The following is a 26,906-nucleotide window of genomic DNA, read 5'->3' on the forward strand; positions in this document are numbered from 1 at the left end:
ATCCGTCCTCTTCCTCACACTCTCCTGTCGATTATCTACCTTCATTCTGCCTCGACCCGTCTTTCATCCCTCTCCTTCCATTTTTCCTCGCTGTAATCCCCCTCCCGTCCTCCTCATCCTCCTCGGAGGCCACTGAATGGGCAGCTCAGAGGAGGGAAAGTGTCGAGGCTGCAGGATTTCTTCCCAAAGGGCTTAATCTGCCGAGGCTCTGCGCGTCGATAGCCTCCTGCACACCTCTCCCCCAACAACGACTGTCTGTCTGCACAGCCCCAGCAGATAAAGAGACGTTTCTCTCACACGGTGTGTGTCTCTTTCCCAGCCCAACATTTTTTCAGTTCGCCGTTTTCCCTCCCCACCTCAGCCGGCCTCTGTGATTGACAGGCACCTCAAAGATGCACGCGTGCGTGGGCGGCCGCTCAAATGTGCAGCTTCGTTCATTTGTACCTGAACTTGTCGTGCAGCGGTATGCGTGTAGGTGGGGAGGCGAAGTCACCCGCATGGAAACCGCCCGGCTCGTATGGCGAGCGTGGGCGTCGCTCCTCTCCGGTAACAGAGTAAGGAAGCCATCGCAGCTCCGTCAAATGTCAGGGAATCTTAAGTGTGCCTTTTAAAGCACAATAGGTGGTGAAAATGCCAACACTTGAAGGGTCTATTACGCCCCAAGCCTTTGGTGCTTGTTTCTTTTCCTTTATTGAAGCTTTCGCAGAAATCTGGAGGAAACTGGCAAAAGAAATATCAACCCTTTCATGTCGAGGACAGAGTCGATCAATTCTGTGTCTGAGTGGTTAAGTCTTGTGCATTTTTAATGCAAATGCTACATGTGAGATGGATTTTTCTCACCAGCTGCACGATTCTGTGAAGATGTTCGTTCAATATAACGTTCATTAGATTTAGGGATCCCTCTGGAGCATCAGCGCACACACAAACACGCTTTCATATACAGTGTTGCCACAACAAAAGGCAATAAAGACCTGCAGTGTGTGTGTGACATCGTTTTGCACGCTCAGACTTCACATGTTATTTTGCGCTTGAGTTTCTGCGTTTGGCGTGTTTGCGGGAGATAACGCCAAGAACGAAAGCTGTTGCAGCCATCGGGGTGCGGACGGAGAATGGGGTCTTTGTTGCGGCGTTAGCCTCTCATTAACGAGTCGGGGTGACCCCTCGGAACCCCCGCTAGACAGGCCGTCTGCGTGTCACTTCCTGTCTGAGGCTTGCGGAGCGACGCCATTGGCGGACTATTGTTCCTGGGAGAGCACGATAGGATCGGGGAATGTGTCCTAATGTTTGCAGATTGGCTTGCCGGAGCAACAATTACACTTGGAGGAACGCTCCCTGTGGAGAAGCGAGGAGATAAGAGCCTGGGTGTGGAAGAGGGTGAAAAAGGATGTGTGTGTGTGTGGCAAGTAAACAATGATGATCTTTTTGTTTTAATAGCTTACCCACGTGGCGCTGTTCTCATTGACAACCCACAGCGGAGAAGTTTTTCCAATTTTCGTCTAACTGATGGTCTAAATTGCTTCTTTTGTTTTAGCCTTCAGTTGTTGCTCATGTAAAGAAAGGAGCTTCTGATGTGCAGTTACAGGGTTTGCAGCAGATTTATCTGGTTTAATGAAATTCTTTTGTCTTTCTGTTAGCAAAACATACCATGAACAAATGGTTCATATCCCAATTCCAGCCTTAAGTACTCATACTTGTACACTTAAAAACACCCCAAAGATGTCAGACCAGTTAATTACTTGGTATTGGCAAGTACCCAAACTTTAGTACCTTTACTTTGCCTGAAAACATGTATCAGACTAAGAATCCTTGAAAGTAATCATTGGAAGTATATCTACTGTATCCTGATCCATGCTCAATAATCCAGGTAGAAAAATCCAGCAAAGATAAGTTGGGTCCTCTGGACAGTTTATTTTTGTTAAAACATTTCATCTTTCAGTCAGAATACTTCTTCACTCCAATGAGCTGCAATAAACGCAGTCTTATAAATAGTACCTTTGCATAGTGGAATCCGTTTGATGGGGCTCAGGTGGTTTCTGTAGTCCAGAAGACCTGACTTACCTTTGTTGGATTTTTATACCTGGATTATTGAGCATGAATCAGTATACAGTAGATATACTTCGAGTGATTACTTTAAAGGGTTCATGGTCCGATACTAGATGTTTTCAGGCGGAGTACAGGTACTACAATTTGGTTACTTGCCGTTACCAAGTATTTAACAAGTTGGTACTTGAACTACCTAGTGGCTTTACAAACGGTGTGCTGCTATAAAAAAACATCACTTGTACTTATCTTACAATATCTCAAAACTTTAGATGTTTTTAGTTTTTGACCTCCATTAATTGCAAAGCGGAAGAGCAAATCATGTTTGTGTTGCACGCTAGCTTAGCACTACGTTACTGCCAGTATTTATCAAGCGGGGGAGGCTTGAGAGAAGAAGCAGAGCGCTACGTTGGTAACATTTTTTGCTAGCGTGTCTGTACTGGGCGTTTCTAGTTTCGTGCTGCGTCAGTGCCGACAGTTGTCAACAAGGGGGGAGAGGGGGTGATGGACATCCGGTAGGCAGAGCGCTCTGTTCTGTTGACAGGTCGGGGACTCCCTCCTTGGATAACAGTAGGAGAAACACTGCACTATGAGGAGGTGCTATTTATAAGACTGAGTTTGTTGCAGCTCCTCAGACTGATGAAGTCTTTTGGATGAAAGATGAAACATTTCAACAAACTGTCCAGAGGACCTGACGTAACTTTGTTAGGTATATCTACGGTACATCAGATTTTTATTTTTATTTTTTAGAGTTTATCCCATTCAAGCTGGTTGCCGCAGCCAATTGATCTCAGCAAACACACAAATGGCTGTAAATTAATCAATTTTATAAATATCATGCGAAGCTAGGTGTGGTAGTAGCTGAAAGTTGTACAGTATCTGAATATCACTCATAACATTTACACGATTTAACCCAAAAGGCTAAATGATGAGATGATCCGGCATGAAAGGTGGCAGGTGATACGCATTCCTTCAGGGAAGGCTATGTCTTTAAGTTAATGCTAAATAACCTCCATACCCAACTTGGTATTTCATTTCTGTTTTATTTATATATTTTTTTACTACAGTGCCAAGCTGCGGAGGCTTTCTGGATGCAAGCAAAGCTGGTTACATCACCTCCCCTGGCTATCCTCTGGAGTACCCGCCCCACCAGAACTGCCACTGGATCATAAAGGCGCCGGAGCCCTCGCAGCGCATCGTCCTCAACTTCAACCCCCACTTCGAGATCGAGAGGCTCGACTGCAAGTAAGACGGGAGCGGTGGAGTCGACTCTTGACTCGTTGCTCAGTCTGAGTGATGATTTGTGTTGACACTTTTATTGGCTTCCTGTAAATCAGCCATTTCCGTTTGAAGTTGGTTTCATAGGCTCGTGACTGTCGAGTTGTGGTTTGGGTTGGTTGTATCATTTCCACATTCTGACCACAACAGGTTTGACAAAGCTTATTTCTTTCTTTTTCTTTGTCACATCATTGTTACCCTGGATGTTGCACCACACTGTGTTCTTTGTGTTTTAAAGTCCTCTTCAGACCATTTACCGGGTTAAATTCAAGGCCATGATGCTACAGCAACAAACCTAAAAATTTAAGAGAAACATTTGTTTATTTCAGGTTTGGAAATAAGGATTTATGTGATTTTCATGTTAGTTAATCTAATGATTGAGGCTAAAAAAATACACAGTGTTCCTGAAAATATCCATTTGGGCAAAGGTGTTGCAACAATTATATGTGAAGAGGACGTGTCTCCCCCCCCCCCCCCCCCCATTTAAAAAAAAATTATTTGGCCCCCCCCCCCCCCCCTCCATTTACCATGTAATATTAGTTCACCCAGTGCTGTTTCTTTTTCTTTGTGAGCAAATCCATTCCACTTGATTAATAAAATACTCAAACCAATAAAAGTCCACTCCCGGTTTTCCTGGTTACCTACAACAACTCCACATCACATGCAGAGTTTCCCCAGGATCATCTACCTTGGCAGGGCGCTCACGGGGGGAAGAGTGAGAGACACCTATATTTTGTGCACTAGCTTAGCACCTCGTTAGGGCTGGCAGTTGTTGATGAGGGTGGGGGATTAGGATGTACAAGAGAAGCGGAGCGCTACGTCTGTAGCATCTTAGCTAACGTGTCTGTATTGCACGCCACTAGCTTAGCACAATGTTAGTTCCGGCAGTTTCGAGAGAGGGGAGTGGGGCTAGGGTACTTGAGAGAGACGGAGCGTGCTCTGTTCACACAAGGAGAGCTGTTGGTCAGGCTACTAAAATAGTTCTGTTTCCCCAACCGTTATACAAGCAGGGTGCCCCGCTCTGACAACAGAACCGAGCGCCCTCCCTACCAACACCCCCCACCACCACCAACTGTCTGTATCAACGTAGTACGGAGCGAAATACAAATGCTCTAGCAAAAATGCTACTGACGTACCGTTCCGCATCCCACCGTCATCAACAATGCAAACACGCTAGCAAAAATGCTACCGACATACCACTTTCCCCCCACCCACCCGTCGACAAAACAAAAATATGATGAGCCCCCTGCCATGGGAACTGATCTAGGGTAAACACTGGCTATTGAATCAAGCATTTACTTATGTAGGTAAACGTAGATGTCCCGTCAAAATACACCAGAATGCAGGAAATGGCATCTACTTTATTCAAAATCTTCTGGGCGAGAACTCCCAGAACCCCCCCCCCCCCCCCTGACATTACAAATGCTTCTGATGCCAATACGTTTGGGTATATTAGGAAACAGAAAAGTTAAAAGTTTTGACATTATCAGGAATATAAAGCTGCATCCCCCTTCATCTGATAATCAAATGCCAAGAGGTTTTTGAACTCTGTCTGAATTTGAGAAAGAAAAACAAAACTAAAACAGGATGAAAGAGCAGAATGACTGTGGGTTTGAGGGGGCGCTGGTGTGGGCAGATGAGAATAAACAGGAATTGGTTGGAGAAAAGAATCAGAAGGCAACGAGACCCAGCTGTTTATGTGGAAATACGAGCATGTTGGTCAGTTCCCAATCTCAGAGACATGAGTAATCCAAAGCATATGGTCATCTATTGTTTTGGCCTTCAAAGGAAATCAGTCTTCATTGTTTGATGCCGTTTTATACAACCGGGACAAGGAGAACAGAACGTTTCACATATCACCCAGTCTGAGTCCAGCTATTCAGTAAAAAACGAACTCAGACAAGGTTTATCTGACCAGTTTACCATTTATGACGCATCCCTTTCTCTATAAACTCCAGATTTAATAATCCCAGATGGCTTTTGTTGCATTGTTCGCTGACAAAAGATGGCCAGGAGGAAAATGTTGATTTCAATAGCTCCTCCCGTGAAAGGATGTTGTAATGATTGTCAGCTCTTTTCACGGGGCTGTGTCACATTGCAGCAGCGAACTGGAAAAGTCGTTTTCATGTCTGCGCTTCGTGTTTCTGTCGCTTTTCGTCAAAAGGCACGACGGTGCATAATTATCTCCTCTTGCAATATGTTTGTCGGCTTTAACACCAGCGTCACGGTGCGAACGCCGCGGCACATCGGACTTCCTGGAGTGGTGGTGAGAGCTCAGCTGTTGTTAAGCAGCGTGTCGGGCTGATTCTCACAGCCCACGGCATGCAGGGTGGAAAGAGGCTGGAGAGGGAGGAAAACTGAAATAGCCCCCGATTTCCTTTCCTCCACAGACCGTTTTATTGGGATAGTTCCTTTCTTTTTTTTAGCACTTGCCTGGAGGGTCGTGTGCCTCTGCTTGCCCTCTCACTCCCACTCCCTTCATCCTGTGTGCTTGAGTGTACTGAGGAAAAGTCAGTATAGGTGTGGGGGCGTGGGTGGGTGGTTGGGGTGGTGATCATCTACGTGTGAGTAACTCTGCAAGCATCTGCCCATCCAGCTCCATGTTGCATGCCCTCGAGAAAAACAGGAAATACCACCACTGTATATACGCATGTGTGGCACAATACAAAAGGACAAAACAATATACTTGATATAACTATACTTTATAATACTGTACTTTACAATATGACATTAAACTAAACGATACGTCTAATGCTCTATATGTCACACTAAACTGTTAGTATGAAACTATATATTTTATAATAATACTGTATAAAACTGTACTAAATTACACAATATAAACTATTTGATTTACACAATACATGATACTATATTTTATGTTACTGAACATTGATACTGTAAGCTGTATGATATTATACTATACTAAGATGTCAAGCTATAGGATATTAAACTATGTGATACTATACTCTAGGAACCATCTATTACCTTGTTTTTTCATTTTCGGGTCGCGGGGGGTCACTGGTGTCCATATCCAGCTTTCACCATGTGAGCGGTGGATGACGCCCTGGACAGGTCTCCAGTCCATCGCAGGGACACCCTGGACAGGTCTCCAGTCCATTGCAGGGACACATAGAGACAAACGAGACAAACAACCATTCACTCTCTCACTCACACCTAGGGACAGTTCGAGTTACCAATCGGCCTAACATGCATGTTTTTGGCCTGTGGGAGGAAACCGGAGTACCCGGAGAAAATCCATGCAGCACGGAAACTCCACCCAGAAAAGCCCCGGCCGGGATTTGATCCGGCAACCTGCTCGCTGAGAGGCGGTAGCTCTACTAACGAAGCCACCGTGCCACCCATACTCTAGGATACTATACTGTATTATAACATACTATAGGATACAATAAGATACTAAAATATGGGACATTATACTGTTCTATACCATTATACTAAACTTTGATATAATATACAATCTTACATGATACTAAACTGTTGGATACTATACTAGAAGATACAATATGGTACTAAAGTATAGGATACTATACTATGATACATTATGATACTAAACTATATAATATTATACTATGACACAATATGATACCAAGCTATAGGATACTACACTGTATATAATACCAAACTATGATAGTATAGTGTAGTTTAGTATGGTATGATGCTATACTATATGAAACTAAAATATGATACTATAGGATACTCAACTATAAGATTATATACTTTAATACAATATGATACCAAATTATATGATACTATGCTATAGGATACTAAACTATGATACTATAGGATACTAAACTATAGGATACTATATATACTAATACTATAATACAATATGATACAAAACTATATACTATACAATAAGATACTAAACTATAATACTGTAGGATATGAAACTATAGGACATTATACTTTATTATGATGCTATACAATATGATACCACACTATATTATACTATAAGATACTATGCTGAGTACTTTATAATACTAAACTATGATACAATGCTATGACGCAAAACAATATTATACAAAATAAACTATTCTTAATCAAACATTGTATGTTATACAATATGATATACTACTATATGAGGATAAAGTATATTGGTATACTAAAGGATGCAGCACTATGCAGTTAAATATATTGAACCATATCAAACCAAATATTCTACACTTTTTGATCAAATATGCCAAAATATACTATACAATGCTATAAAATGTATACCGGTACTATGTGATGCAAAAAAACTATACAATATACCATGTCAGTATATGGTACCTTACATTGCTGTATACAAAAAATATGTTGAATTTGTTCGCCTTGGGGAAACGTTATAAACTCGTTCCTGTTGTAATAGCTGCCTTCTCAAAATAAATAAACCTTTAAAGCACAAAACAAACATAAACCAGCGGTAAGAAATACTGAACAATCACTGTTTTTAGAGATGCACAAATATACATATAAAGATTTCTAAATATTCTGCATTTCATGAAAAATCTTTGTCTCTTCAAAGTAAGTGCGGAAGCACGCCCCGTTTCTAGATGTCCCCCCTCCCTCCAGCCTGTGTAACGCCTTTTCCCGGGTCGATCCAAGCCGTGCAGCCTGCTTCCTTTTTTCTGCCTGTGCGATTAGCCATGACGGTGGGAGCAGAGCAGACTTTTGCATGTTTTCACGCTCCTCCTTGAGGTTCGAGGCGAGGAGAGCCAGAGGGGCTGCAGAGGTGGAGGCTTCAGCTTTTCAGTCTGGCCTGAAAATCTGCATGACAGCCGGGATTAGAGAGACTGCAGCAGAGCAAACTGGAGCTGTGTTACCTGACAGACGCAGAGCTGCGTGGTGTAGACTGCTGATGGGGGGGTGGTGCACAAAACACGCTCGGAAAGATCGAAAATAAACGTGTTTTTGGTGGATATGCTTAGAAACACCCTTAAGGATGCAAACTGACAGTGTATAAGTGCTCATCTGCGATTAGAACCCCTCCCTGGGTTTAGAGACCCTCATAAAGGGTGAGAAAAGTGCTTGGTCAGCCCCGGCATGTGTTCAAAACTCCCCGACCAGCTGCTGGTTTTCCTCAGCAGCAGTCAGCACTCGGACACGGCCGAACAGCGGCTCTGCTGCAGCAATCAAATCTGCAGCCTCGTGCAGGCGCTCCGTGTCTGAGGTGGCACTTTAATTCAGGATTTCATTTCAGGGGGAGTCCAGTTGTGTGCCAAATAGCTCTTACCTCTAGGCTGCCAGCCGATTGATGTGAAGTAAATGTAATAAAGCCTAGATGAAATATCAGGCCCATATCTCTAATGCAATCTGCCATCGCCGAGCCCCAGGATGCTACCCCGTGATACACCAGGATATACTGAGGAAGGGAGGAAAGGAAGGAAGAGCTTGAGGTGGAGACAATTCTTCTTCCCACTCCTTTTTATTTCCCTTCGTCTTCCTCCCTTCATCCTTCTTGAACACGTGCTTTCTCCCTTTATTTATCTTCTTCTTCTATTTTCTAGCCCAAGGAGGATCTGCTTTAATTTTGCACGCTCAAATTAAACATTGAAAGAGGCGGAATCACGGAGAGAGACAGCCACCCACACACAAACGTATACAAGATCCATTCTTTCCACCTTTGAGGTTTTTTATTTCCTCTCCTTTATTTGGTTATTTGCTATTGAGCTCAGCCTGAGGTGAGAAGGTTTTATGATATAACTTCATAACTTTGTGCGCACGTGCGTTCAGGCGCATACAAACACACACAAAGCTGCTAATGCACTTGTCCTGTGATAAGACATGACTCTGTTTGCAGGAGTGCGTGTTTCTCATACCCAAGAGAGGGGGCAGAAGGGTGTGGGATCGATGCCTGTATTCTGCTTGTAATGGGAAATCTATAGATGATCAGTAAGATCCAGAGAGAACGCCTGAGAGGAAGGTCTGAGGAAGAGACGTGTGATTAGGTATGGTTCAGGGTGAAAGGAGAGACAGATGAGTTCCCTGAGGTCACGGCTGAAGGGAGTTGTTCAGCAGCTGATCTGTCGATATCTGGCACTTGGCCTACATTTAGGACGGAATCGCGGTCATCAGCACTCAGCGGTCACAGCACTTTCAGGCACAGAATGATGATGGAATAACTGCATGGTACGAGCCATATATTCAAACGCTTGAATAGGATAAATGGCTCGTGTCGCCCACGGACAGTGTAGTAGTGAATGCAAATCGTCCACTGCTACACTGTCGATCACGGCATTCCTCAAACTAAACTACATGCTTGTTTTCAAATGATATGTTTGTCGAGAAGTTGTGTTGAACTCAGTTGTCTCATCAGCAATCTGAAAGTGACGGAGTGCACCAAGGCTCAGTTTTAAGACCATTGATGTTTACATAAACAATGTGAAGTAGGATGTTCCTGGTGCATCTTTAGGCTGATGATATAGGTGTTTTTCGTGCTGAAGAGGACCAGCAACAGAAGCTGAAGCTTTCCAATTTAATACCACAAAACTGTCTTATTTCAAGACATATTTGCCAAATAACAACTGGAAACATCCCTTTTTTGGGGGGGAGGATGCTGTTACTCTCATTTTAGTGGATGCGAACATTTAGTTGCAGATTTTAATTCCTGTTTTGTTTTTTGTTTTTTCTGTTTGCTTAAAGCAGGTTTATTTTTAAAAATGAGTGCCTGTCTCTCATTGACATTATAAGGTATTGGTGAAGTAGCAGTCCATGAAGGAATGCTTGCCGCCCACTGCATTGCATCCCCCATCTGTGAATAAAGATTTAGGGCAATTTGTTGTCCCCTGTCACATAGTGAAGATGGAACTTGGAAACCCTTCACCTGCTGTCTCGTTAGCTGGATAGCTTAAGTGACATTCTGACTTCCGTTTTGGGGTGTAGCTGCATCTAGGCGTAAGAAAGGCCAATATCGAGAGTTGGATTGTCAAGTCAAAATCAAAGATGACCACCGCCAAATAAATATTTAAACTGACCATCCCAATCATTTCAGGAAACTATGCTTTCTAGTTTTCATATTGCTCTAAAGTATAGTTTCCTGAAATGATTGGGGTGGGTGAAGATTAATCTATAGTAGCCAATGCCACCATTGCCCCTGACTTCGCCATTGATGGAGGTGGATATAATGTATCCGTCCACTCGCCAGGATCCGCACTCTGCGCTGCCTTGAACAAGAAAATAAACAAAAACTTATCCTGTTTCTCTCCACAGTGTAACTTCTCCCTACTTGAAAATCTTGCCCCAAAACCATTAAGGTTTACTCTAATTCTCTGTTCGGTTCCAGTCCAGAAAAAAACACTTGTCTCAAACTACAAACATTAACTAGTATTCAACCTTCTCTGGGGACCTTTGGCGTACTGCTTACTAGTATGGGTTGGGGATGATTCCTAGCTACTACTGCACCAACGTTTAACCCGATATCTGTAAACCTGGCCGAGTTCTACCCATATTTATTTTTTTAAGTTTGATTAGCCGTGGCAGCCATCTTAAGTAGGATAGACTCCACAAGTTGAAAAGTTGCAGGTGTACATCCATGGATCGCTCTCTGAGAGTTTCATTCAAATCTTTCCGCTGCTTTGTGAGGTATTTTGCAAACACGTACAGGCAATTATATGTCACTCTGTTTTCATGGCAGCGGGTGATTAAAACAGTAAAAATAAATAAAACTGGGATGTATTTGTTGCCACAGTTCAGTTAAACCGCATCCATCAGGAGCAGCAGGGGTCAAGGCTTCAGCTCAGACAGCATTTATAGACTGAAGTTTCAGATCGATGCGGCGCTAGAAGGTCTGGGGCTGAGCTGATACAGCCTGCGGTCAGCGGTTATGCCCCAGCCATCTGTAAGTATGAATCTGTGATGGACAGTAGAAGAGCGCAGTGAGGCATGAGGAGACGAATGGGAGAAGTGCTATTTGTTTGGGGGCAAGATTGAAGATGGCAGGCCCTGCTGATCTGCTGGGATTTCGCTCGCAGTGTCTAGTTAATATTTCAGAGGCACTTATGGTTTATTAGAGTCCCCTTTGAGGATGGGAGGAGTTGGGCGTACGCTTAGAAATGTGAATAACCGTGTCAGCTGCACAGACTCTGCCTTCCTTAATTTCTGCTTCTGTAAATCACTGAGGGAGACGTTGAAGCGACACTTCATTGTTTACCAGATTGGGATTTTGTGGGTTTCTGTGCTCCAAAAGTGGGAAACAAGGAGGGGGGTGGGGGACAAAGAAGCAGCAAAGAGGAAAATCATCTTAGCTGGAAGCCCCAAGTGTCTGAAAGCAGCCAAGTTTGACTTACCCATATTCAAGAACAGCTGTTGCTTTGTTATCTGCACAAATGAAATAAATCACACAGCAACTAAAGTCCCTGAATAAATTTGAGTTCATCTTTTGCTGTGATTTTCAAATGCTCAATGAAGACTTTATGTATTTGTGTGGGTATTTAGATGAGGCTAAATAAAACCTTCTAGAGAATATGAACTTGTTGATTTTTACAGAAAATACAAAAGGTCAAAAAAGGCGCATCTGTTACTTATCGCTAAATCGGCAGGTGTTTATTGGACTGATGTTGACCTAGAGCTCATACGGCCACAAAGACTTGTTCGAGAGAACTGCAAATGTGGATGAATTCTGTGTCTACACCCTGAACTCGTGTTTGGGAGGGTGCTGCTGGCTTCAGGATGTGTCCCTGGTTGCTTGAAAACAGCAACGGTGTGAAAGGCAATTAGTCGCCTTGACGCAGGGGCGCTGTGATATATGAGCGCAGAGGAAGAGGAGACATGTCTGGACCAGTGCAGAATTACAGACTCTTGAGGGTTTTAGTTTCCTTAACCCCTCTCCCTTTGCTGCAGCTATTCCCTAATGGGGAAATGAGGGAGGGTGACGCTATGGCTCCCTGAACGTTGGACTGGTTATGTAGACAGAAAGACGTCTCAGATGTGTGCTGGTGCGCATGTGCAGGAGACGTATGTGCAATGCCCTGGAATGCGTTCAAATGTGCGCTCGAGACAGGCAGACAGTGGGGCTCTCGCACGTCAGGCCCTCATGCATGTATTCATCAGAGCCTGGGGAGAGGCTGAGCGAACAGGTCAATAATCACATCTGAGGAACACTCACTCACTGACGCTAATCCACGACAGGAGAGAGGCAGACAGAAAGAAGGATAAAGACCCACTCCAAAATCAATTAAAACCTAATTAGGCTCTCAGCTCTTTCACGGGCCTTTTATCCTTGGTGTTGGAGATACGGCGCCGGGTGTGTATGTGCACGCCTGCATTTGCCCTGTATCTCTGTGTGTTTGTTGGCACATTCTTGAATGTTGCATGTGTAAGTTTCAGTCCTAAGCAGGCGTACTTAGGAGCGGCAGTGGCTCTCTCAGACTCACTGTGGCACTAAAGCTTTTACGATCGCCTCTGTAATGCAGGATTACAAGCAAGACATGCACAAGAGTATTGGACATCAGCTTCCTTACTCAGCAGCATTAAAACTATTCAGGACCAACCTTCAAATGCCTTAACTGAGGATTTATTGAGGTCTTGTCATGAATAAAACCAATATGTTGATTGCAGTCTGAGCCCGAGTTGATTCAGTATTTCATTGTGTAAAGATTAGGAACCTGTCTGTGGGTCAGTATGGTCTAATTTCTGTTGTCTGAATCAGTGGACACCTATTGGGAGGCCAATAATGAATGGTCACCATACTCATGTCGTATTTGAACAAACTCATTTTTGCCAGTAAAGCTAAGAATCTCCCATATGTTCATGAGGGTGCCCAACGTTTTTCCTTGACTCTACATTTAAGTGGTACCAAAGAAAATAATACTGTATGGAATGGGACATCACTTTGCAGCACGTTGGCACAGTTTGTTGAGCTGCCGCCTCTCAGTAAGGAAGTCGCTGGATCGAATCTCAGCCAGGGGGTCATTCTGGGTGGAGTTTGCATGTTCTCTCCGTGCATGTGTGGGTTTTCTCTGGGTACTCCGGTTTCCTCCCACAGACCAAAAACATGTATGTTAGGCTGATTGGTAACTCTAAATTGTCCCTAGGAGTGAGTGAGAGAGTGAGTTTGTCTCTATGTCCCTGTGATGGACTGGAAACCTGTGTCCCCCGCGTCTCGCACAGTGATAGCTGGACATGGGCACCACCAGTGACCCCTGTGACCTGGAAAGGAAGAAGTGGGTAAAGATGATTGATGGATGGATGAATAGATGGATGGAATGGGACATCACTTCAAGAACCAAATGCTTCCATTATCAGTACTTCCTTACGTGTAAAGCCAGGGGTATCGAACTCTTACAAAAGGGTCCAAAATATAAAACATTTCAAATCGAGGGCCATTTTCACTCAATGCATTAACTCCGGTCAGATACCCGACATCCTTTCGTGGTCGCAGGTTCCTCAACAGGAGTTTCATTGGTTGTGTTGATGTTCTCCGTTGCTTTTTCCACATCAAAATCAACGATTACGGAAAAATTCAAGCCCGTTGTTCTTTGCGTCAAAGTTGGCCATCAAGAGAAGTCTGCACCAAATAAATTATGCTTCATTGTTTTAAGCAAAACGAGTAGCGATGGAAATATTTTACTTTTAAAATATCATCTTGGGGACCAGATAAGATGTTAACAAGGGCCATATTTGGCCCTTGAACCTTGAGTTTGACACTTATGATGTAAACTGACAATAACTGACAATAATAGATCATATAGTTTTCTAGTTTGCAACAAGTATGCCACTGGATTTTCTTGAGCTTTGGTAAAATATACTTCAGTAGGAGGAAAACTTAGATTTCTGAGCCTCTTTAGTGCAGGGTTGTCTAATTCTGGCCCTTGAGGGCCACTACCCTGCATGTTTTCAATGTTTCTTTGCTTCATCACACCTGATTTGAATCAATGGGTGATTAACCAACTTCTGCAGAATGTGAGGAGGGAATTCAAAGACTAGGACTGGACCATCTGCCTTTGATTTTTTTTTTTTTTTTTTTTAAGAAAACCTTTGTTTAAGGTCTAGATAGCCATATTACCTACCATTCCCCAAATATTGGGACATCCCTACCCCTTGTTGGGACCACCAAAAAGGTACAAAGGCCGTTAATCCCAGTTTTCCTAATCTACACCAAAGATATTCAGAAGTTTTGTACTTTCATGGCTAAACTTCTTCTTAAACTGTGCAAAACAGTCTAAAGAAGAACATTTAAAGTGCAACGTTGCTCGTTTCTTTCAGCCATTTGGTGTTTCGATCCTCACCTGTGCATATGCCAGTCTGACCCAGATTAACGCAGTGGGATTATCCCTCGATCAGCAGTCTTAACTCGATTGCTCGGCATTGAAGTCAGTGCGCTGCTGGAATGAGATAGCCAAATAAAGAGGCTTAGAGACTCTACTTAATCCAGGTTTTATTTCAACCTGGCACAACAAAAGGCATCTTAGAGCTTAGACACAAACAGCCGCAGGCTTGAGCTGATTGCTCCGTCGCAGCGTTTCTGAACACTGTTTCTGTTTCAGAGCAGCAACAAGAGGTTGTTTCTAGATTAGCAAGAGTTTAAATGTGCCTTAAAACCTATAAATATCTCTAATGCTTTGTCAGCGTCACACAGCCTATCACGCTAATTAGAGAGACAACAGCGACTCGGCGGTTGTTTGACAGCTTCACGTGAACTAATTCAGATGAGGGGGGGTTGTGAGGGAGTCCCCCGGTAGCTGCAGGGCTCCTGCGGCGATGCAGTTGGCTACAACGGAAAACGCAACATGCGGGCTGAAAAACAAGGAAATTACTCACTGCCATGCAACATCTAAACACGATGGAAAACTCAAGAAATGCGGCATCAGAGAGTCAAGAATAGTGGAAAGTGGAGACTCTGGAGTCTGATGGCCTGTGGGGGGGGGGGGGGGGGGAAGATTACAACTATAAAACCTGTACTAAACATTACTTTAGCAGCAGGCTACTAGAAAACAAAAATTAAAGAGATTTCTATACCCTCCAATATTGCCCCAACCTAAAATTATTCTGCTGAAACCTGGTATTTCCGAGCCTGAGACGACCCTTTGTTACAAATCAACGATGCTACAGCGTCTCTTATTACAGGTAATGCATAAAAGATGGTCTTAGTTTTCAGTCCACAGCACCTAAGTGTTGGTGGAGGATCTCAAATAACTCATTCAAATACAAACGTGTAATCATTTGAGGACAGTTTAGTTCAAAATAGTCATATTTGGCCATCAGCTCCCCTTTTGGATGATTGTACCCCTTAAACTTTCTTCTTGGTATTTAATTTAGTCAAAAAGGTTCATCTATGCAACATGTTTGGCAAATATAATGAAAGCAACATTCCTATTTCCATGTTCAAAGGTCTTAAAGGAGCTTTTATCAATCCATCCATCCATCCATTATCTTCAACTTATTCCGAAGTCAGGTCTCGGGGGCAGCAACTTGAGCAGGGAGGTCCAGACATCTCTTTCCAGAGCCACCTCTTCCAGCTCTTCTGGGAGGACCACAAGGTGTTCCCACGCCAGCCAAGAGACGTAGTTTCTCCACCGTGTCCTGGGTCTTCCAGGGTCTCCTCCCAGTCGGCCATGCCTGCCCAGGAAGCATCCCTACCAGTTGAACCACCTCAACTGGCTCCTCTGGATGTGGAGGAACAGCAGTTCTACTCTGAGTCTCTCCAGGATAACTGAACTTCTCACCCTATCTCTAAGGGAGAGTCCATCTACCCTGCAGAAAACTCATTTCAACCGCCTATATCCATGATCTCATTCTTTCAGTCACTACCCAGAGTTCATGACCATAGGTGACGGTAGGAACGTAGACCAACTAGTAAACAGAGAGCTTTGCCTTACAGCTCAGCTCTCTCTTCACCACAATGGACCGGCATATAGTCCACAATACTGCAGATGTTGCACCAATCAATCTGTCAGTCTCGCACTCCATGCTTCCCTCACCCATGAACAAAACCCCGAGATACTTGAACTCCTCCACTTGAGGCAGAACCTCACCCTCGACCTGAAGAGAACAATACACCCTTTTCTGACTTTTAAGGAGCTTTTAATGCTTGAATGTGAGCTGGGGATGTTTTACAGCTAGTCATGGTAAATATTTGCTCAATATATGTAAAAAATAAAAATAAATTGGACATTTTCGTATATGCTAACGTTGATTACCGTATTTTCCAGAGTATAAGTCGCACCTGTCAAAAAGGTGTCATGAAGAGGAAACAAAACATAAGTCGCATCGGAGTATAAGTCGCGTTTATTATTTGTCACCGCTGACCCCTGGGAAACATGGGCCGGTGTTGTGCCAAAAATCGATTTGCGGCCGCGGGAGTGCGCATGGGAGGACTCGCTGTTGCAGTTCTTCGAAATTTACCAAGATTAACGCTTAAAAACTATGATTTGTTTGCTCGACATTATAGCAAAGGTGTGCCTCATTTTAACTTTTTCCTTAATAAGTGCACTTTAATGGTCAATGTTTGGCGGGGGCAGCGGTACAGGAACAACATATACGCCTATCGGTAGTTGTCAACAGCCTAGAGGGCCCTCTCGCGCCTCTAGTGGCTGCAAATGGTAATGTTTACTCTGGTTCACGTCAGTATGAATGAACATTTAAAGCGTCAGTCGAAAATTGTGTTATGAATATGGAAAAAAAAACATATATAAGTCACTTCGGCCTATAATAAGTCACGCCGAAGTGACTTATAAGTTGCAAGACTGACAAATCTGTGCAAAAAACTGCGACTTATACGCTGGAAAATACGGTAGCTCTGGCAACCCTCTTGAATCAGATTGACTCAAATGTTTTTGACTATCCCCAAAATATACATTTTCTCATCTTTTTTTGTGACTTTTTGCCCTTTTCCCCCTTTATTTTAATTAAACCTGAGCTACGGCTGCTTTTTGCTTTAATCTCTGATGCTGTTCAAAAGCGGCAGGAGCATGTGAGCTAATTCTGGATTAGCCAGGTGCACTTTTTTTTGTTTTTGTCTTCCTCACACACCGAGCTGACAGTTAAGAATTTGCTTTAATCGTTCAGGGTCGGTTAGCTGGTCGAAGGTCAGTGATGAGCTGAGAGAACAAGCATGTGGAAGCTAATAAGAGAGGCGTCTTTAAGTTTATTTATCCCAGTTAAACTCTAACACCCCAATGCTGAGCTGCCGACGTCCTTAACGTTTTCTCCCTCATCGCTCACCTCTTCGTTCTTTCGTGAGCCTCTCTGCATTTTTTTTTGTTTCTTTTGTTTCTTTTAATTAATAAATCCATCCAGCTGTTTGTGTTTTTACCCATTTCGTAATTGACAGACGCTCGCCTAAAAAAAGAGCGTTCTGTTTTGAAATCCAGCCCTCCCTCCGTTTTCCGTCCTTGTGATCCAATATTCAGTGGTTCGGGGATTGTTTGCCCTGAGCTGTCATCAAAGAGATCTGAGTGTGCCGTCCCGAGAAAAACTGGGTCAGAAAAGCTACGTTTACTGAAAGCATCTGAGGGGAGACAACACCAGTCTGGGGCAGATCTTTTTTTCATTTTCTATGTGGTTTTCCTAAACTGTTCGCTCGGACTCCATGTTTCTGTCCTGGAGCAAAACTCTGCTCCACACCTGGTTGTCTCGTTTTAATAAGCTTACATTGTTTGCCCTAAACTGAGCGCTGCTGTTGTAAAACTCTTTGTTTTGTTTAGTGTCATTAAAGTTTTTATGTCTTTAAGACATACTTGTAAGTTAAGTAACTGATCGGAATCATCGAATTTCATGGAAAAATATAACGGAGTATCATCAGCATAACAATGAAAATTTATCCCATGCTGTTTAATAACTTTACCTAATGGAAGCATATATAAGGTAAAGAGTGCTGATCCAAGCACTTAACCCTGAGGAACTCCAAGACTAACTTTCATGTATGAAGATGATTTATTATTTACATTTACAAATTGGAGTCTATCAGCTAAATATGATAAACTAATTTAGAGCCGTTCCTGTAATCCCCAAATTTTTGAATAGTTTTTTATTTTTGTGGTTCAGGTACGACTTCATAGAGATCCGCGATGGAATCTTAGATGCAGCTGATGTTTTGGGTCGACACTGCAGCAACATCGCCCCCGCGCCGATCATCTCGTCGGGGCCCTCGCTCCAGATCCGATTCGTATCGGACTACGCCCATCAGGGGGCGGGCTTCTCTCTGCGCTACGAGATCTTCAAAACAGGTGAGAGAACAACAATACAAGAACGTATAGATGCTTTAAAAAGTGTAAAAAGAACCAAGTCGACAGATGTTAAAGCCAGTGGCTCGTTGTGGTCGCCGTAGTAACCATATAAGAGGCAGACAGAAACACAGACTGAAATGTAAACCTCAAACAGTTACTGAGCTTCAAGTCAGAACTTGGAAATTGTTGAATCCTGAGCTGCAGAAAACTCTGGTGGTCACATGTCAACTTTTATAGTGTTTTATGTAGGAGATAAGCGGATCAACAAATATTCTAAATTTGAAGGGAATATTTTGAGATAAAATACGACTGAAGTTTATGGAAGTTTGAGGGTTCCCTTTGCGTTTTCAGAGACAACTGTTTGTCCTGTAGCAGTGAATAAAGTTAAAAAATGCCTACATATTGATGTGAAATGTGTTTATGTAAAAAAAAAAAAAAAAAGTTGTGGGAGCAAGAAGAGTTTATTTCCAAAGGTTTTGACTGTGATATCATCAACCGTTAGCCGAATAGTCCTTGGAAATATATGTCAGAATTATAAAACTTGAGCTTTAATTGTAAAAAAAAAAAAATAATAATAATAATAAATCTAAACTATATTAAAATGTCAGTTCTGTCAAGTAAAATCCAATTTTCTGTGACCCATTTAAACTTTATATAATGATCAAATAACTCTCAAGGCCTTCTACCCCTTCAGTGAAGGCCTAAGAATTTAGCACATATAAAATGTTGCATTTAAATTATTTATTTGAAATTTATTTTATAGAAAACATATTTTTTCAATGTAGTTTCTCGTATTTTTGCTAACTTTCTGTAAATTACTTTGCAGTTGAGCAAAAAGCTTTTTAATTCATGAAAATCCAGTTATCCAATCAGATTATTTTAAATTTGTGTATCCAGGTAGAAACACGTCTGATGGTTCTCCCTCATTGGTCAGGACTTCACTGTCAGCAGAGAAGGCGGAGTTCAGTCTTTGCAGGAGGAGTTTGTTTACTGACTGGAAAATTAACCAATCAGAATGTTGACGTAGAGTGGGTGGGACCAATACGCTGACGTTTGAGCCTTCAGGAAGGCCATGCTGTATATTTATTTATTATATTAGTTGTTTTTTTTAAGCACATGAACTTTGTGATGCATTCAATTTCAACCTGTAAATTCAAAAACCCACACTGAAATTGTAGTTTGCTTTTTAAAATGCAGATTAAATATCATATTTAGGTTTACATTGATAATCATTTAATCTTAAATTTGCATTTTGTTTTCATTAAAAGACTAAATTTTACAGAAACGGTAAGTTCTGTGGGTGACGGGTAACTTTCAGTGTGAATTATTGAAATTACTTGTTGTACTTGAACACCATAGGTTGGGTGAGCCGCAGGGGCTTCTGGGTAATCTTGAGACTGAAAGGGTGGACTTCTTCAGGTTCTGTGTTCAGATGGGTCGTCCCTGTTGGTTCTGTTGGTGTTTACGTTCAGGTTGGTGGTGGTGACTGTAAAACACCATGAGTCAGACCTGATGGATAAAAATGGGGGAAAGCACTTCCTGTTCAGAGAGAGTTCCTGGAAAGTGAAGCCGAAAGTAAAGTGACGTCATCCTTAACATCTGCACCATCAGCGTGTTGTGGTTTGTTCAGCCGACCGAAGGTCTAGCCCTGATAGAGACCACGGTGGCGTCACATAAATCACAAACGGTTAAATCTTCTCTTCACCTTGTTGTTTCTCACTCCAACACATTCACAGCATTTTACATCGTTAGACGCCAGCAGGCGTGTCAACAAAAATATATATATAGTCGGAGAAGACGAGAGCGACGGGGAAGCATGTGAAGAATGCCGGTTTAATTGGAGCAGGATTGACTTCCTCCGGGGAGACGAGGCGGGCTGGATGTGGGAGGTTATGGTGGGATGATGGAGAGCTCCGAGGCAACTTTGGAGTTGGACCGAAGGTTAAAGGTTTATGGGGAGAGGCTGGAGCCAGGAGATTAATGGGGATGAGTGTGTGCCGAAATGGAATTTTCTCCAAGTGGGCAAAGTGCAGGGGGGTGGGGGGGGTCACTTTCCAGCAAGGCAAGTATTTGTTTTTGTGTTGTGGTGTGCGTTACGGTGGCCCTAAGGTGTAAATGAACAAAATTTGAAAAAACTGAATTACATTTGAAAAAACACAACTGTATGTGGAAAACATGGAATTACATTAAGCCAAAGCAGAAGTGGCCAGAATCACATTTGAAAAAAATGGAATAACATTAGTAAAACTGGAAATTATATAATTTTTCGAATGATTCAGTTTTTTCAAATGGAATTCTGTTTTTTTCTAATGTGATTCTGTTTTTTCAAATGTGATTCCGTTTTTTTCTCATGTGATTCCGCTTTTTTCCAAATGTGATTCCAGATTGTTCAAATGTGATTTTGTTTTTTTCAAATGTGATTCCGTTTTTTTTTTGTTTGTTTGTTTTTGTTTTGTCAAATGTGATTCCGGCCATTTCCCCTTTGGCCACTTCCGCTTTTGGCTTAATGTAATTCCTGTTTTTTCAAATGTGATTCCGTTTTTTCAAATGTGATTCCAACCACTTCCACTTTGGCTTAATGTAATTCCGTTTTTTTCAAATGTAATTCCGTTTTTTTCTAATGTAATTCCGTTTTTTTTCAAACGTAATTCCGTTTTTTTCAAATGTTGTTGGGTTTTTTTGTTTAGATAATTCTGTTTGTTTCAAATGTTGTTCATTTACACCTCATGGCCGTAGTGTGTACTACTGGTAGCAGTAGAGGGAAAACGTTCAAACGTCCTTGGGGCCGAGAGGCTTAAGAACCAGTTTGCAGTGTTTTAAGGAGCTCCTCCATCACTGGAGCTTCAAAGTTTGTCTGGATTCTAAAAGGAGGTGGTAAAATTGACATCCTGCAAGATAAAACCCCGCTCTCGTCGCTCGTTATCACCTCCCACCTTTAAAAACGTTTCTGTCGTTCGTGTCGAGCGAACGTGACCCAGATTTGTCGTTCAGCTCCGTTTCCAAGGCCACCAGCTTGCCGAACCCTGACAAAGTTACACTGCAGATTGCATCTGTCTCACACACACACACAAAGCTAGATTGAAGGCTGCTGGATGTGATGGGGTGGGGGGTGGGGGGCATAGCTTTAATAAGATCTCAGCAGAAATGCTGGGAGAGATGGTGTCAGTGTGCAAACACATGTAGGTGTCTGCGCGAGTGTGGGCGGTTCCACTCAGCGTGATGTGAGATTCTGTCTGCAGAGTTGGAGGTGGCTTGATAGATGCACATGTGCAAAAGAACGGAAGGGGGGGAGGCCACGAGGAAATGATTGGGGTGAAGAGAGCCAGACTGACGAGGAATGAGTAAGTCTAGAGAGTGAAATATATTCAGGAAGCGTGATTGAGGCCAAGTGTTAATTATGGCGTTCCCAGTGCCTGTACGCCCTCTCATCACGGCTGTTTGTCTTACGGTGGCAGGCGGGGAGCCTCGGGTTGTCTTGCTGTGGCAGGCCGAGGGCCTCGGGTTTTCTACCGAACAGCTTCTGACGGGAACACAAAGATCCCGGCTGAGATGTGTTTACTTTCCCCACTACGACCAGATTGTTGCTCGTTTTTTTTTGTGCGCTTTAATCTGTTTCATTACTTTTAAAGTCCGCGTTGGTTGTGTTTGTGTGTGTGTGTCTGTGTGTGTGTTTTTAAAGGGTGCGTCCACAGATTGATATCTGAGCCTACAGCTGGGAGGTGTGTGTGTGTCAGCTTCCTTCCCATCTCAGACAGCACCACGACATGTCTCGAAGTCGGAGTGTGTCTGGTTTCAATTGCTTGTGTTTCTGTGTATGTGTGTGTGGTGCCCTCTGTGCTATGAACTAATGATACCACGGCTTGTTTTTGTTTTGTTCATTCAGCCCTGTTACATAAGCAGCGACTGTAACTTCTCCAGGGGGTTTGAGTTTGTGTGTGTGTGTGTCTTAGTTTATGTTACCTTGTAAGGCCCATTTTTCCAACTTTCCAACTTATACAACCTTGTGACGACCAACTGCCCCTTATGGGGCCCAAAGCCCGGGCCCCATAAGAAGAAGTGTTGTTGGTGGGTGACTGGTTTGGTGATGTGGTCGGGGACTTCACTGAATAGTGCGAGTCCTTTTTAAAGTTAAAAGTTTCTAAGACAAAAAGATGGTCATTGATTTTAGAAAAGACTCTTCAGTTCCTGTGGTCGTCAACAGTGAAGCTGTCGAGGTGATGCATCAATATAAATATCTGGGAACTGTTCTTGATGACAAAATGACCTCTGACCCCCTTGTGAACTCACTTTTAAGAAGAATCAGAGAATGTATTTTGACTTTGGGACTTTGATTCTGGCAGATCCTGATCATCACTTCATGGTGAGTTCAGGTGTCTTCCATCTTGGCGCAGGTGCACGGATGTAGAACGAACAGACTGAAAAACTCATTCATCCCTCTAGTGATTCTGATTTTAATGTCTTAATGTCTTGTATGGGTGTTTTATATCTCTACTGACTGAAACAAATCGTTCCTCTGGGACAATAAAGATTCTTGAGCTTGATCAGGGTTAGGCTAAAGAAATGAATGGAAGTCAGTGCAAAGTCCCTGTAAAGATAGAGCCATGGGTCAAACACACACGTTTGTCTTTCTGTCCATCTTTAAGGGGAGTAAGGTGAGTGCCACGGAAAATCATCTTCTTGAACACACACTCGCACACACTTTCTGACATTACATATTAATGTTGTACACTGAAAGTGTAGCCCCCCCCATTGTCGTGCCCTACTTTTATCCTACTCGTGCGTGTTTAACCCTTTACTCCACCCCTCCCCTTTTAACGTACACACAGTCACGTGCTGCTGATGCTGTTACCACGGCTACAAGGGGAAGACTAAGGAAGACCCCCTGGTCCCCCCAAAGCCCCCTAACAGCACGGTGGGGAGTACCCTACATATCAGCCAATCCCGATGCGAGACCCAGAGCGCTATGTGGCCGCCGCTGACCGTCGCGTCTGCAGAGCCCAAGGCAGGACCCCCACCCCCACCACCACCACCACAAACACCAGTCATAACAGTGTCTCTGTGGATGTCTGATGACTGTAGTAACAGACGAGCATCAGATCCGCCTGTTTCTGCAGTTTATCCCTGAAGTTCACGTCGCTGCTACTGTTAGACTCGAGTAATGAACCGGCAACGCTGAATTTAAGGGCGACGGGCCTAAATGTGATCCGTGCACACGCCCGGACAGAACGAGTCCCGTTGATCGCTGTGTTTCTCCTTATAAAGCATTCTGTCGCTGGAAAGCCAGGAATGCTGTTTTTGTTTATTTTTTTTATTTTTTGGAGTTGTTTCTTGCTTTCCTTGTTATGTTGTGAACACCCCCTCGTCTCTTCTGTTACACACACGCACGCCCCCAGGAGGGCCTTCCTCCACCGAAACCTCAAGCTGAGCTCACGAGCGATCTGTCTGCGTCTGAGCGGCGGATGCTCCAGACGGCCTTGACGTGTGGCGGAGCGACACGTGGAGCCGCTCCTGGAGCTCCTCCGCATAACTTCTACCCAGCAACCCACCCTCTTGTTTCTCCCCCCTCGTGTCACACTGACACACACCCACCATGACCTCCCACTTATTGCCAGGAGACATCTCTCGCCAAACGGCAGCTCGCGGCGCCAGCCCCAACCAGAGGCATGTGTGCACGTCAGCCACGGGTCGAGAAGTAACGGAGGGGAGGTTGTTTTTAGCGTGTTCGCACACTGTGAGCTAATCAGCGCTAACCAAGACCTACTCATGCATGCAGCGGTGCGGCGGCGGCGTGCACGGGGTTCTGACGGAGCGTGAGGCAACTCGTTCAGGCACCCCGAGAGTCTTAGTGGTGCGTTTGGAGGTGGTGGAGTCAAGCCGAGCTCAGATTGAGGGTTTGTGTCGCTGCTTGGTGACCCAGTAAGAAACTAAGGCAGTGTGTCACTGACACAAACACAGAAAAGAGCCAGAAAGGCAAAATGCTTCCACCCAGTGCTTACCGTTAGCATGCATTAGCTACATGCACAGTAACGCCACTCACCCGTATGGTAACCGAACCAATGGCACGCAGCGGGTCACGGTTCTGTTGTGTTGGGCAAGTTACCGTCATATTTCATCTGTTTCTCTGTGTGCTTTTTTTGTTTGGATGTTTTCTGGTTAGATCACCAGTAGATCAACGTGACCCTTGGACGTTCTCCATCCGGCCCCGGAAATTCTTAATTTGAAAAGAAAACTTTTAAATTGATTGTTTAAAAAAACAGCATTTTCATCATTTTTTCATGGTGCTGAAGGAAGTTTAAATTAAATATATTGGACACATTAGATGCAAATAGGCAGAATAAAAATTGTACCTTGTCGTGTTTCCAGAACTTGACCGAACATCCAAAAATCGAATGTATAACTTTTTTTCTGCTTATTTAGGCTTATCTTGTCACAAGAGCCAGTTTACAGAGAATATGTCTTATATTCATAAATTAAATTGAAGACGTGTTTTGTTTTGTTTTTTATCAGGCATGCTAACGATGCTACAAACGGAAAAGGTTTTCCGCGTTATCCGTCTTAAAGGAAATTATATAGATTTAATATATAAATAAAAAGATTCAAAGCTAAATGTAAATGACTTTAACTCGGCTATTTTTACATATACAGAGCGGACATTTGGTGAGGTTAGCTGACAGTAGGGATGCACGATATTAGATTTTTGTCCGATATGTTAAAACTTATTTGGCTGATAACCGATATCGATACCAATATTTTTTCCCTTAGACCTACTTACAGAGACTTCAAAGCTTTCTCTGCTGTACAATTAAAATACATTATTCTACATGGTCTTTGTCAGTTTGGCCTGTTACCAAATGCAGATGCCAAAAAGGAGGATGAAAACGATGCAACACTATATAAATATATATTTTTAAAAACAACGCCTTTTTATATACGAGTTATTTTGATGGAATTTTCATTCATTCAACCTTTATTTATACAGGTTAATCCCACTGAGCCTCGTGGACTCATTTATAAGAGAGAGACCTGAATTTTAACAAAGAATGACAACAACAGTGGACAACGACGACAACAACAGACAATCATAAAGGATGCGTACAATTTTATTTTTTTCCGCGATGTCCGATATTTAACTTTATCGCTAATATCACCCGATACCGTGCCGATAATATCGTGCATCCCTAGCTGAGAGCGTTCCCCAATGGACGTTGGATCCAAATCACAAATCCAAGATGGCCACTATAGCTTAAAAGAAACGAACACTATAAGTTGTTGACTTTTGACACATTGAGCTGACATTTGGTACGGTGGTAGTTGAAACACAAAATACTGTCAAATCTAAATTTTTAAATGGCTGCGATGTGGCAGTCCCCTTCGAAAAAGTTTCTCCGGGAACGTTTTGGTTGAATGCTGCTGTTAACGTGGATGTGTCTTTGTTCCTGTACGACACAAAGGAACGTGGCACTTGTCAAATCAAATCAGTGGAGTGTTTACACCTAAACAAGTCCCATAAAGGAGTATTTACATCAAAACGGAGGGAAAAAGATAAAAAAAAAAAAAAAAAAAGAGAAGGAGAACTAAAAATATGTCTCCTGCCTGGGGTCAGTTGTTATTAAGTGCAGATGGTGTGTGTGTGTGTGTGGGGGGGGGGGCAGCTTTTTACGTCTGTCTGATAATAAGGACCGGTGCCTTGGAGGAATGCTCGCTTAAAGCGTCTGCTACGAATCTGAACCTGGTTATCAATCGGAGGCTGGCAGTTCTCTGAGATGGAGCAGAGTGGCTGGATGCAAGTTTGAATCCCTCCCCAGATGTTTCTCCCATGAGCTTGTTCAACTTGACCTTTCCCGTCTGCTTTTTAAAGCGGTCAGCGATGGGAACGTAGCGCAAGAACCGTTGAGTTTTTGTCCTCATTGTAGAGCGGTAAGGGGGAATTAAACATGCTGTCCCTCCATGCATATTGTGGGCGTGATCACGTGAAGAATAAGAGAGGTACCAGCTTCTATTTTGGGATGTGGCTGCATCCATCCATCCATCCATCCATCCATCCATCCATTCATTATCTTTACCTGCGTCTTCCTTTTCGTGTTGTGGGGGTCACTGGTGCTCATGTCCAGCCATCACTGTGAGAGACGGGGAACACCCTGGGCAGGTCTCCAGTCCATCACAGGGACACCCTGGACAGGTCTCCAGTCCATCACAGGGACACCCTAGACAGGTCTCCAGTCCATCACAGGGACACTCTAGACAGGTCTCCAGTCCATCATAGGGACACCCTGGGCAGGTCTCCAGTCCATCACAGGGACACTCTGGGAAGGTCTCCAGTCCATCACAGGGACACCCTGGGCAGGTCTCCAGTCCATCACAAGGACACCCTGGACAGGTCTCCAGTCCATCACAAGGACACCCTGGACAGGTCTCCAGTCCATCACA

At 43.4% G+C, this 26,906-nt stretch overlaps 1 protein-coding gene across 1 annotated transcript in view; it reads left to right on the forward strand.

Moving 5' to 3' along the window:
• The window catches only part of nrp2a (neuropilin 2a), a 90,505-nt gene that overhangs the window by 7,556 nt on the left and 56,043 nt on the right, over positions 1-26,906 (forward strand). The window contains exons 2-3 of the mRNA XM_037696429.1: positions 3,108-3,285; positions 18,298-18,479. Coding sequence (XP_037552357.1) covers positions 3,108-3,285; positions 18,298-18,479 — 360 coding nt within the window. The remainder of the gene's footprint in view (positions 1-3,107; positions 3,286-18,297; positions 18,480-26,906) is intronic.

The sequence above is a fragment of the Nematolebias whitei genome, chromosome 23 (assembly GCF_014905685.2).
Source record: "Nematolebias whitei isolate Nwh7 chromosome 23, NemWhi1, whole genome shotgun sequence".
Lineage (NCBI taxonomy): Eukaryota > Metazoa > Chordata > Actinopteri > Cyprinodontiformes > Rivulidae > Nematolebias > Nematolebias whitei.